Source organism: Marmota monax, unplaced genomic scaffold (assembly GCF_021218885.2).
Source record: "Marmota monax isolate L192 unplaced genomic scaffold, Marmota_monax_Labrador192_F-V1.1 WCK01_AAM20220418_F8-fsc00076, whole genome shotgun sequence".
In the NCBI taxonomy this organism is placed as follows: domain Eukaryota; kingdom Metazoa; phylum Chordata; class Mammalia; order Rodentia; family Sciuridae; genus Marmota; species Marmota monax.
In genome coordinates, this window is record NW_026692843.1 from 4234027 (window position 1) to 4247138 (window position 13112).

The 13112-nt window shown below is 48.0% G+C and overlaps 2 protein-coding genes across 5 annotated transcripts in view; one reads left to right on the forward strand and one right to left on the reverse strand.

The window, feature by feature from the left end:
* The window catches only part of Dock1 (dedicator of cytokinesis 1), a 446698-nt gene that overhangs the window by 197294 nt on the left and 236292 nt on the right, over nt 1-13112 (forward strand). The window lies entirely within an intron of this gene.
* Nucleotides 1-13112, reverse strand: part of Insyn2a (inhibitory synaptic factor 2A) — a 55422-nt gene that overhangs the window by 10764 nt on the left and 31546 nt on the right. For 2 of the 3 annotated variants that reach the window (XM_046448860.2, XM_046448861.2), the window contains one exon: nt 6330-6401. The exons of the other annotated variant lie outside the window; for it this stretch is intronic. In XM_046448860.2, coding sequence (XP_046304816.1) covers nt 6330-6401 — 72 coding nt within the window. The remainder of the gene's footprint in view (nt 1-6329; nt 6402-13112) is intronic. 3 annotated transcript variants of the gene reach the window in all.

Consider the following 13112-nt stretch of genomic DNA (forward strand, 5'->3'; position numbering starts at 1 on the left):
CCTTTAGCCATGGTGCTTCTGCTTCTTGCTGGACACCACCCTGACGGCTGGCTCCCTGTTTGAAGAACGCTTGGGATCCGGGAAGGACCACTGCACGTGCCTGGCAGGAGGTCTGTGAGCTGCCCAGGCCGTGCTCACAGGCAGGAAGCCACAGGGACAAGTTCAGAAAGCACACTGCCCTCCTGCGCATTCCTCGTGCATCTGGTCCTCATCTTTCCTGAAATCCTCCAGCCATTTTGGGAAGGAACTTGCCTAACTGAGGCGCTTCCTATTTGAGAAAAAGTCACTGGAATGTTCCCTAGCTGCGACAGGAAGGGGTGCCCATGCACAGCCAGGTGTCCCCTTCTGTCCTTGGAGGTGATCTGGCTGTTGCTGCCAGTTATTCCTAACCAGCTGAGGGGCTCTAGAGAATGCATCTAGGTCCCCACTAGCCTGAGGTCCTTCCAGGGTGACCTCTGCTCCACCCTGTCTGCTCTGCCAGGAGAAGCAACCCTCCTGCCACTGCCGCCTCCTCCTCCTCCTCCTCCTCCTTTCATGTCCACGCCTCTGTAGTGTACCTTCAGTATCCAGGGTCCCTTTTGTCCCTGCTCCACTGTCGCTCTCATTGCAGGGTCTTATGGTGAGGGGTGTGTGGTGGGTGTCTTCTGTCAGATTCAGATCTGTCCCCATCTCCCAGTGGCTGGAGCATAACCTCTTTCCTGGGAGTCTCTTGGACCATGCTTGTTCCATAACTGCACATAAGCCCCAGCAGAAGAGGGCTCAGGCATTTTATTAAATACCTGTTTGAGATTCTGTCTACACTGGATCATCTTGGATCACCTGGATTGATGATTGTAGAGAGCAGGGCCCTCCACAGGCTCCCTCCCTCTGTGCTGTTGAAACCAAAGCTCCAGGGGACCTTGGTGCTCCCCTCCACTCAGGTGCCAGCCCACTCCCTGCTCCATGGCATGATTGTAGTGTCACTCAAGGCCACCTGCCTGGTGGCCATGGCGATGCAGAAACAAAGCCAGGGTGGACAGCTCCTCCTGGAGAACACACTGGCTCAGATTCTGACATTCACAGGAACATTTAATATTCTGGAAATGATACTCTCTAATTAATCGGAGTCAGCATTATTATTATCTTTTAAATCTTGCTTCCATTTCCCAAAAGCCTTTGCATCAGAGTTGGCACTGTGTTATTTTCATTAAAACATACAAATTAGAATTCAGGGCATTTTCTTGCAGTATTATCTTACAAATTAACCGTTTCAGCAGAGGAGGGAAGGGGTATGTTTGCCTTGGTATCTCTGATTGTTCCTTTCTGAATGGAAGTCTGAACAAAAGGTGAGTCATGGGGAGCGTGACTCATCAGATTCTTGTGTCAGGAGTTGCAGAGAGAGACTGGAGACAAAGGATTTCAGCTGCTTCTTAGCAAAGATCATATTGGTAATTTATCCTTAAAACATTCTCTGAACTAATTAAACCATATTTTGACAAGAAATATGGATGATAAGCCAGAAAAGTTTCACTGAAAGAAAACTTCAGCTTGAATCTCTTTTAATCTTCTTTCACGCTGAGACATTCCTTAATTTGAATATCTCCATCGGTCCAGATCACAATCAAAGGGATGTCATCTTAGGGAAAAAACGTAACTATGTCAACCATCTCAGAATTTCCAGCTACCACTTTCCGTGTTTCAGTGGACTGGGGCAGAGCACTGGGTTCCCCGCCACGTATGGAAATCAGTTTGCCAGGAGGGCAGGGATGCTTCTGGGTGGAGAGACGACTTGTGAGCGTGCGCGCCTGCACCCCATGCGCACACCCCATGGGAGATCTCAGGTCCTTTCCTTTCATAGTTGTGAATAATAGGCTCATGGATTCGGGGCTGGAAGGGATACCTTGCTGCGATTCTGCAGGAATTAAAGGTGAATGGACACCTGCCCACGAGAGAAGGCCACAGTTCAGCCCGACCTCCAGGGCACCCTGATCTGAGCGCCAGGCTCTGACAGCCTGATGTTTCCAACATTGTGCTTTTAAAATTGCTTCAAAACGTTTCGTCCTTTTGATGTTTTTCCCAAGTCCTGTGTATTTCCATGACAGAATAATTTTTTACAGAGAAATACATACTGCCACCATAGCAAAGGTGCACATTTATTGTGGGACCATTTTGGTGAAACCGCAGGCAGCGTTCCGGAGCGCACCCCCTTCTCGTCTCCCCAAGCCAAGCTTTCCTGGAACACGAGGTTGTTATACTGCTCCAATAGGCAGTTGGGTTTCCAGTAAAAAGCAATGTTTAAATGCAAGACAGGTGGGGTCAATTTCATTGACCTCCAGGGCCCTCCACCTGCCAGCAGGCAGTGTGACAAATTGCAGCATAGGGACCCGGCGGCTGTCATGGACTCCTGTGTGCTCCAGCCTCTGGGACAACCACAGCCTTGTGGTGTTTAAGGTTTCTTTATTTTGAAACTTATTTATGGGATCCCAAATATTGCAAAGGTGCTCCAGGCCTCCCAGGGGAAGTAGAAATCGTGGGTAGGGGTTCATAGCAAATTTCTTGATCCCTAGAGTGCAGCCCTGGGACCCCAGCACCTGGGTACCAAAGCCAGGCTTGGAAAAAACTGCAAGGACTCTGATCCAAGCCGACCTTTCCCTCCTGCAGGGCTCTCTGTGGAGGCCTTCCTGTTCCCCTCTCCTAGCATGTCGATCTTTGATATCTGTGTGGGATCCTTGAAGCCCCTTAGCCCACAGCTGTTTAACCCAGCTGTCCCCCCACACCCACAACATCGCCAACAGCACACGAGACCAATGCTCCAAGGCTTCTCTCTTGCTGAACGTGACCCTCTGCCCTTGACGCTACAGTTGCATGCGTGCTAAGATGTCGTCCTTGCTCCTGGACTAGTTCTGCCATTGGTATTCAGTTTTGACATGATTTAATCATCCTAATGTTGCAGAAACCAGAGACGTAAGAAAGAATTGCCATTTTTTGAGAGTCTGGAAAGAGCAAGGTGCTACTAAATATTGGGTGTGAAAAAAGTGGGGGTGACTCAGGGGTGCACTCAGAAGCCTTCTGAATGAGCTTCCTTCCCAGAAGTCCCTTCACTCTAGAGAAGAAAAGCCGCTTGACTCCTGGAAGACAACTTGGAACCCTAGTGGTGGCCTGGGGTCTTGCCTTCGAGAAAACATTTGGGCCTCAGTGCCAAAGATGGGCAGAGTTTTAGGTCATAGAGATGGGAAATTTCAATTTCCGTGACTTAAATTAAAATAACATGTTTGTGTTAGTTACACATCAATTTTTATGGCTTCTCCACTGACTGGGTCTTCAGTTAATTAACCAGAGTAAATTTTTACTCCCCGTTCTCATCTTTTCCTGCAGACCTCAAGAAGCTTTCCTCTAACATCAACATCCACTCTCAGAGTCACTGCTACGTTTCAGTTATATCCAATATAAAAGGATAGAAGATTTGAGAAACCGTTTACTGAGCTGACTGTGCTCATCTTGGTGGGAACAGTGAGAGCTTTTTGGAAAATTGGTTCAAAGAGTAAATGAGGACGCTAGGGACACTGGGATTCCAGCTGTGATGTTCTCTACAGAACGCTCTGGGACCTGCCTGCCGAACCCTAGTAGCTTCTGACTGCAATAGAACTTTGGGGGCTGTGGGAATCACCTTGTGCCAAGGAAAGGGATTTTAAACTAGAGTTCTGAAAGAGGCATCCCACACCCTACTTTTTCTCTAGCTCTGCCTCTTGGGATGCTTCTGCTTCGAGGCAAAGGGGCAGAGTTTGTGAGTCTGCCCAGGTCTCTCCTCTGTTCAGTTTCTAAAGATGCAAGTACTGATATCAACCGTCCTTACAATCCCACCTTCAGTGGAAGGGCCTCTGTGAATAGGCATGTCTTCCTGCTTTCGCAGGAGAGCCAGAGTGGGCGCAGTGTCTCTGTCCTTCACTTGGCAAGAATTCCTCGATTTTAGAAGATTGTTCTGGTGTTTGGACACTCCTGGCTCTTTTGGATGGGAGGCCAGTGTGTTGGGATTTGTGGAGGATGCCGGCTGAGCCAATCCAAATAGTAACCACTCCATGCTAATTCCGGCAAAGACAGATTACAGATTCCTTCTCAGACTTGTTAAATCACTTCTCATATTACTTTTTATATAAGTCACCTCTGGATTTAGAACAAAATGTATTTAAATTATTTCAGTTACATTGGAGGGTGTCCTAATAAATTCTTTTTTCAGTCCCCAGGAAATGTTAAATAGGTTTAGGCTGGACATGCTCATTCTCTGAACACTCCTGGAAATCTTTGCTTACGTCTGCCTTGCTGCATTAGAAGGCTAAATAAGCTTTAGCTCTTGAAGTAGTAAAAGCGGAACTCTGAGGAGATGCCTGGCACTCTTTTCCTAATTTGCTGATGTTAGTGGGGGGTCATTTTATGTCAATTGCATTCTTTCACCATTGATTCGAAATGCTCTTTCGCAATATGAAGGTGGTGAAAATATTCATCTGAGGCAAACCTCTCCAAAAGGTTGCTGTCTCTGAGTTTGGAATTTGGAGTTCTTGAAGAAGAATCATGGCATGGGGCCTCATTTTACATCCAAATTAGCAATGGCCAGGGCCCATCCGGGCCTTCACTCGCTGCTGCAGGGGTCCTGGCTCCCTGCCTGCTGCCCAGTGGCCTCAAAGCTGGGGTTGTTCCATAGGTGACCTTTCAGCATCAGTGCCGTGGATATTTTGGACTTGATGACCTTTTCTTGTGGGCTGTCCAGAATGACATCCGCAGCGTATCTGGCCTCTACCTACTAGATGTCAGCAGCTCCCCAGCTGTGACAAAGGGAAGTGGTCCCTCCAGACTTGTCCCCTGGAAGTCACAATTGCCCTAGGTTGAGAACCTCCATTGTGAGCAGTAGGCTGATGTGGAATCCGGTGCCCATTTGTACCTGCAGTTTCCTCCACCTGCTCCCTGTCAGAGTCTCCAGGTGACTGAGCTCTTCTTCTTTCTTTTTTTGTGGTCCTGGGGATTGAACCCATGGCCTTGTGCATGCAAGGCAAGCACTCTACCAACTGAGCTATATCCTCAGCCCCCAGCTCTTCTTCTTTTGATGATCTTGGACCCCACCTGCAATTCCCTGTCTGGGGGAGAGCAGGTGCTAACCTGAAGCTGTTCCGATGTAGAGGATGTTACCTTTGAAGATGATCTTAGAGAGTGTATTTTTTTAAGGGAGGAGAAGGGGTTCCTTTTTACATTTTTAGGTATATAACTATTCAGTTATAATAGTTTCTTGACAGTTTGACAGATCACTAAAATTATTCTTCTCAAAAGAAAATCTACAAGTAGCTAATGGGTATAGGAAAAAATGTCCCCCATCACTTCCCAGCAGAGAAATGCCAGTCAAAACCACAATGAGATCCCATCCTCCCCAGGTAGAGTGGCTGTTATCCAGGAGACAATAATCACAAGAGCTGGTAAGGGTGTGGAGAGAAGGGTGGTCTCACACACTGGTGATAGGAGGTGCTTTGTACGGCCTTGAAGAACAACAGTATGGAGGCTCCTCAAAAAACTAGAGAAACGGGACATGGTCCAGCAGCGGCCACTGCTGGTGTCCACCCAGAGGGAATGGAGCAGCATGTGGAGAAGACGCCTGGGCTTGTAGTATGTATGACATCCCCGCCCTCAGCACACGGGACGTGGGTCAACCTAAGCCTCTTCAGTCTTCATTTTAAAGAACAAGCCACATCATGACATCTCTCACTGCTCTCACACTTTGTTTGGAATATTACATTTCAAAAAAAAAAAAAAAAAGGAAATCCCTCTGAAGGATTTGACCAAGTCATAAAATCAAATGACAAAACACACCACCACCACAACAATGAGGAACAGCTCCAGGGACTCTAGAGAGGGGCTTCTGATCTGTGCCCCGATCCTCTGAGTTCACTGGAAGTAATCCCACATGTGGCGTGAGCAGCCTGGGACCTCGGTGGCATTCCTGGTGCGTGCAGGTGGTCCCCAGGCTTTGATCTATGCCATCTGAAGGGCTTATGTTTTACAGCCTCTCCAGAGCACACCGCACGGTGCCCACGGCTATGGGTTCCCAGGGAGCAAGCCATCAAACTGACACCAGCTCTGGAAACCACAGCGGTGCCTCTGCAAGATGAATGGGCTCAAGCTGTCCTTCACCCCGTGACCATACACCTGGGGCGGAGCGTTGGGAGGTAGATGAGGATCATGGTCAAGGCAGGCCCTTCCCTTTTCATCTTACAGAATCATCCCAGCATGGCCCCAGATGGTTCTCGCACTCGTGGGTAAACACCATTTGTCACTGGGAATGAGAAGCGGGAAGAGGGAGGTTCACATACCTATAGATAATACATGCACTGTTCCTGCATGTGTCACAATTAGCTGTGTCTTGCCCCGTCCGATATGAAAGCCTACAAGATAAGAACAGGAGAGCATTACAAGCGGTGGCTGGGGCTCGCTGGCCGCACAGAGCAGATGCCTCACACCAGATGCTTCCCAGAGCCAAGCTCGTCCCCGTCCTGGAAACCAACTGATGTGTGTCCCCAGTTTGTTCCTGTCCCTGCATTTATTATACACAAACCGTGCAGCCTCTGAAGCTGGCATGATCTTTAAATTAAGTTTAGGCCATAGAAATAATAATAATTTAGAAGCATAAGCCACTGGATGAAGTATATAATCTGATTTTGTTATAAGCCCAGGGAATTTGGGATGTTTCAGTGCAGCTTTATATTTATAATGTTATGAAGAAACTTTGAGGGAAAACCAGCTGTAGACCTGGGTGGTGATTCCCTGGCTTGCTCAGGTCCACCCCTGTCCTTGGCAGCAGAGTGGGCATGAGGCCCGTGGGCTGCCTCCCCTGCCTGCTTGGTCCAGCAGGCCAAGAGGGGCTTCACACTGCCTTTTCTTTTTGCTTTTGGTGGTGCTGGGAATTGAACCCCAGGCTTCATACATGCTAGGCAAGTGACCTACCACTGAGCACTAGGATTTTACATTTCTTAATCTTTGAAAAAAGTCAAAAGAATATTTGTGAAACAGGCAAATGATGGGAAATTAAAATTTCAGTGTCCATAAGTGATGTTTTAAATTTTGATAGTAAAACTTTTGAATACATTTTGTTTTTAAAATATAAAGACCTAGACAGTGGCCTTCCTGTTGCCACCTGGTCTATAAATCCCAGAGCATTTACTGCTTGCCTCCTGGGTCCTCGTGAGAGCATCCTGCTGCACTGTCAGACCTCTGACTTACCCTCGCTGGCTGCATTCTCTGGGGAGTTCTGTGCCCTATGAGGCCAGATGGGTTTTGGATTGAGCATGTGTGTGTATTGTGTGTGTGTATGTGTGTGTGTCTAGGGGTCACTAACAGTCCCTGCTGCTAAAACGTAACCTTGGAGTTTATTTGTAGTTCTGTTGTTATATAAAGTTGAAGTGTGAAGGGCGTTTCTGGGGCAGGTTGGAGCTGTCTTGCACCAGTCACCCCAGGAACTTGTACAGGGGGCTCTATGCTCTTGTGGTCTTTCCCACCTACTTGGGTTGGCCTTTCCTCTCTGATATTATCAACATGCAGGTATAATTTTTCTGCAAATTATTTTGTACTCAGGGACAAACAGAATAACAGGAATCTGTTAAACTTGTGGCTCGAGAAAAGCTTCCATCCAAATTGGTTTCTAATCACTGGGGGCAAATTTACACACACAGAGTCACTCAACAAAGTAATAGTGTGCACAGAGGGTTTCTGTCAACAGCAATAGTCACCACCTCTGTCACCTTCACTATGTACACTTCTCATGTATGCATCATGGGTTTAAATTGAAAATAACTTTTGTTTCCTCATTGTATTTTGCGTTACATAAACATTTGACAAAAGGATTGTCTGCTCATGTGTGATTGTCTATGAGCTCCAGAAACTGGAATGTGACCTTTGAGTCCTGCTCACTTTGTTAACCGAGTGGCCACCTCTGCCCCAAGGTGTTGCCAAGCATTTCCTGAGGTTCACTTATCTGAACAGGAACTGGGATGATAATGGCCGGCTCTTCCTTTCCCTACCATCATGCCTTACGCAGGGAGCAGTTGCCTGCCACCTGGATGTTTCTTCTCCCTTGTCTTTTTCAGGAGATGGAGAAATATGTGGCTATGCCCTTGCCTTCCCCAAGGGCCAGCCCCAAGAATGCATGGCTCCTGGCTGCAGATTTGCCCAGCCATGCAGTCCCCCTACCCAGGGCACAGCCCAGCCCACCCCAAGCTCCCAGGCCTAGTGTATGCACAAGGCTTTTCTCTGTCCAGCTCATTCTCCCTGAGCCTGGCTCGAAGCTCAGTTTTGAACAAGGTCATTTTGCACCATAAAATAAGTGCAAGAGTTGAGCCCAAGCCTTCCGTCACATGTTTGTGAGTGTGCTGTCATGCCCTTGGCTGGTTTGCTGAGGTGCTGCTGCTCTCCTGCTGTCCTGGTGGGCACACGACTGTGGTCTTTGTGCTGTCACACCAGGCTGTGGTGCTTAAAGAAGGTGGAGTTGGGTGTAACTTCACTGCTGTCTGATGGCACTCTCTGAATTTCACTCCCATAGACCTTCCTGCCCTAGACCTCAGGACAGATCTCCGTGGAGCCTTATCAACACCCACATCCCTCTCTGCTCAGTAACCTCAGAGTTTCCAAGTGTTGCGCTGACATTGGAGCCTAGAGTCTTCCAATTAATTGTGCTTCCTCGTTTCACAGAGGAGAACACAGTGACACTTCAGGTCCAGGATCTCATTATTCTTAGACCCCAGGCTTCTGGTGCTCAGTGTTGCCTTGCTTGGGACCTGTGTTCTGCACCTCCTGTAATTGGCAGCTTGGTATTGTCAGAGAACCGGGCAATGACAGGACAAAGGCTTCAGGCACCTGAGGTTCACAGAGGCTTCTTCTGCTGAGGGTGGAGAGATGCAGAAGATTGGCCTCACCCAAGCCCTCCTGAGAAGGCTGTCCTAATCACCCTGCCCAGCGTACGGTTGCCCCTTTAGAGACAGGAAACAGGAGGGAGTTATTAAGTGCCTACCAAGTGACAGACACCACTGTGGCCATGGAGAAGGCGTGTGAGTGAGGTAGAGCCTTCTCCCAAGGCCTATCGTGGGAGAGCAGGCGGTCAGCACCAGGTACAGGAGGATGGCAGAATGAGCAGTCAGGTTCTGTACAGTAGGGGGCGCTGTGAGGGGTGGCTCTGGCTTGACCCCATGGAGGTGGCATCTGAAGGGAGACCAGGGAGATGATAAAAAGCAGTCAGTTACTGGATGGTGGGGGCTGAGTGCTGCAAGCAGGACCCCCAGTCTTGGCATCCTGCAGGGGGAGATGGCAGCATGTGGCAGGACAAGACCAGAGGCCAGTGTGGCTGCACATGGTGGAGGTGAAGCCAGGTCACCCAAAGGGGAAGCTCGCTGGACATGATTTTATATTTAATGGCAGAATGAGAAGGACACTTCCTGTCAGCCCTCTCCTTCCCTGTCCTGGGACAGTGACAGCATCACTGTCCTCCTCTTTGCTCTCTCTAGTTCCTTCTATCAACAAGGAAACCGGGTGGTCAGTCACATTTCTACCATGTCTGAGAAGTTATTTTCAACTCCATTCCAAGAACTTTCCCTGGAGAGACCCTTTGGTATATTTCAAAAGTTTTTGTTTAAATCCTTGTTGTTTAAAGGAATCAAATGCCTGGGGTCCAGAAAAGCCCTTTTGGCCCTTGTCACATGGCTCAATCAAAGGCTGCTGCCACCGCTAATGTCAGCCACTCTGTGCCTGCTGAAATGTCGTGGCGCACACGAATGTTCTCGGTAGAGGGCCTACAGCTCGGCATCCTGCTGTGCTCCTTGGTTGGTCATCCACAAGTGTCCTCGGAGCTTCCCAGGATCATTTCATGGCCACATTAATAAATGGGCTGCAGCCACTGAGCAAATGCACACTCCAAATACAGACAAAGCAGGGAAGTTCTGTGGGACAGGACACACCAAATGCTCTGCTGGGAATCCCCTATGTTTCCTTCTCAATTTGGAAACACGTCACAAAACCAGTGCTTGGAGAGGGTGTCTTTCCATATTGTCATTGCATGAACAGGGGCAGTCCAGAACCCTCAATCTGCTAGAGTAGATGCTTATCCAATGAGGGGGAAGTAGAGATCTTTAATAAATTAGACGCTCTGAGATGGTAGAGCTTAGGTTATTGATCTAAAAGGTGTGAACAAAGCATTTTGATCAAACATTTTTTTTTTTTTGTCCTGAAAGTTGAGTGCCTCCTTTGTAAGACTCCCTTCCCTTTTGATTTGAGAAGTCCCTGCTGTTTGTAGGTTTATGACCTCACTCCTGAGATGATTCCTGGTACCTTCTGGGTGTTTGGCTAATATTAGTTTTGCCAAGTCATTCTCAGTGTTTGTGTTCTTCTACTGAAATCCAGAAAAACACACTAATCTAATCAAAGAATTCCAACTGAGTGCAGAAAGAAGATGAAAAGTGTAAATTGGGAAAAGTTCTCACCTTTCTCCCCTTTGGGCTCTGAGGACAAGCACTTGCATCCTACATAGGAGTGCTGTGGCCCTGGCTCTCATCCCACTGTAGACAGCTATCATTTGCATCTGAATGAAGGGGGTCACTTGAACTCAGCATTTAGCATCCGGGAAGCACCAAGGGTCCCAGGTGGGGTCTTTCCTGTTGGTGATTTAGGGTTTTCTGTTCTGCTTGCCCTGTTGCCTGCCATCCCCCCAGAGCACAGGTTCAACCCAGGGACCAAATCAGGACACTGGCCCTCTCCTTGCTCAGTTGTCTTTGAGCACTCCTCTGTTGGGATGGGTCTCCTTGAAAGTTAGAAGACACTAGACGTGATGTATAAAGTTACCAGGGACATCAAGGGTGACTGTGTGGAAACACACGGAGCAGAGGGACTTGATGCTCTGTTCCAACAGGAGGGATCTGGACACGCTAACTGTGGTGTCCAGTTGTTGAGTCACTTCCACGTCTACTTTGTAGCGAGCCAGATTCTTCACGAGGCCCGTGCTCTACTTAAAAAAGCAGAGTGAGTATGCTTTACAGAACACAGCCTGGTGCTTGGGGCATCCCCATCCAAAGAAAACCTCAGGGCTACCTCCCTGTGGTGGCCTGGGCTTCTCAAGTTTAACTCAGCATGCCAATCACCAGGTTTTCTAGCTACCTCCAGTTCTTCAGTTGTCAATATGGAAAATCCCAGATTATACAAACATATATCCTGTGTTTACAAGTGTATAACAAATATATATCTACAGACTGAAATATATTTAAAATAAGTTATGGCATATCTATTGAAAAAAGTGTTGGTGACAGTTTTCTGCATGCGAATCTTCATTTATTCCTTTCATGGGTCATTAGCAAAAGAGGGGCTCCGAAGCAAAATTTATAAAAGAAGGGGAGTCCCAGGGTGGCGCTGTGCAGCAGTTTTTGTGGCACTTTTAGAAATGATAATAGATAGACAGCTGCCAACCTCAGCCCAAGCTGCACCAGGGACCTGTCCTGGGAGGCAGGGGACGGGAGTGGCAGATAGCAGCAGCCCTCTGTGAAGATAGCAGGGAGAGCTAAGTTGGCAGGAAGGGTGTGAGAAATGTCAGGGGAAGGTCACAGGGAGCTTTCTTCCTGGCTGCCCATCCAAGCTGCCCAGGGCCTCTGGCTGACAGCTTGAAGAAGGGTCTGAGAAGCAAGACAAACAGCTCCGAGCAAAGCAAGAGGCAAAACATTGTTTGTTAAAGATCAGGAAGGGGGACTCTGCCCGTCTCTGTGCTGTTATGGGAAGCAAAGCCCAACAAAGCCAGGAGTATCTCCAAGGAGAAGAGTTGTTGAGTGGGGTTGCTCTTCCCGTGCTGACAGGAGCCAGAGTGTTGATTACTGGGTGGACTTGAAGGTGCTGTTCCTGTGGCCACCATATTGCCTGCTGCGTGATCTGTCTGTGAGGTTTGCTTTCTCTTGCTGCGTCGGCGTCTTCTTCTTTAAATTGAGGACCCAATCCAGGACCTTGCATGAGATAGGCAGGCATTCTACCACTGAGTGACATCCCCAGCTCTCTAAGATCTTAAATTCTCGCCAGCTGTGGTGGTGGCCCTGTCAACCCACCAACTTGAGAGGCTGAAGTGGGAAAATGGCTGGACCCTAGGAGTTCAAGGACAGCCTGATCACATAGCAAGACCCCATGTGAAAAAAAAAATAGTCATTTAAATTCTCAATTGAAAATTCTCTGTTCACCTCCCTGGGCGTCTGCATGGGACATCTGAGTAGGTGCAGTCTGGCTGCAGAGTTCAGAAATAACTCTCACAGCATTGCCAGTAGGTTGGTGCACAATGTGCTGTGGACCCCTTCCCTGAAGTTCTGCACAGTGCAGCACACAAAACGTGACCCTGTGACTTATTTGCTGTCTTTTAAATGTCCTTTTAATTGTTAGAAAATTCAACTTCTAGCCTGTAAGCAGATGTCATTTTGGAAAATGCTATAGTCGGGGTGTGGATTCCAAATGTGGCCTTCAAAACAGTAGTGACACAGGGTCTTGGGATTGTCACAGGGCAATTCAGCACCACGGACAGCACCATGAGCCCAGGTCTTCCTTTAACTCTAAGATCTGGGGTATGGCCCTAGGCTAGGGATGGTGGTCCTTGCAAAAATGGAGCCCCCAGGGCTTCTTTTCCAGGATGTTCAGGTGTTTCACTTGTTGTCTTGATTTTGATCTCTTGTTTTCTCTGGGCTTCTTCACTGGGAGCCAAAAAAAATTTCTTTTCTTCTGCATTGTTGCCCAGCTGTCCTATTTTGATAACTAAGCTGTCATTTATGTCAGCATCTTGAAGACTTTTTCATTTAATAGTCTCAAAGTGACATTAATTAGACACGTGGAATGACACCTCTACAATTGTGCATGTGTGGGGAAAGTAAATTTTGAAAGTAGCCCATGTCTGATATTTAAGGGACCTGGCCACCCACTGCTGTAGATCTGGCTTGTTTCTGTATCCACATTCTCACCAAGAATGTGCCAGGACATGTCCTGGAAGTGTACCTAGGTCACTTGCTAAAGTGAGTTTAAACCTTCTTGAGGATCCGAGGAAACTCAGCTATGTCTGTTGTAAATGTTTGAGCTGTTAACTGCCAAGATTTAGGGAG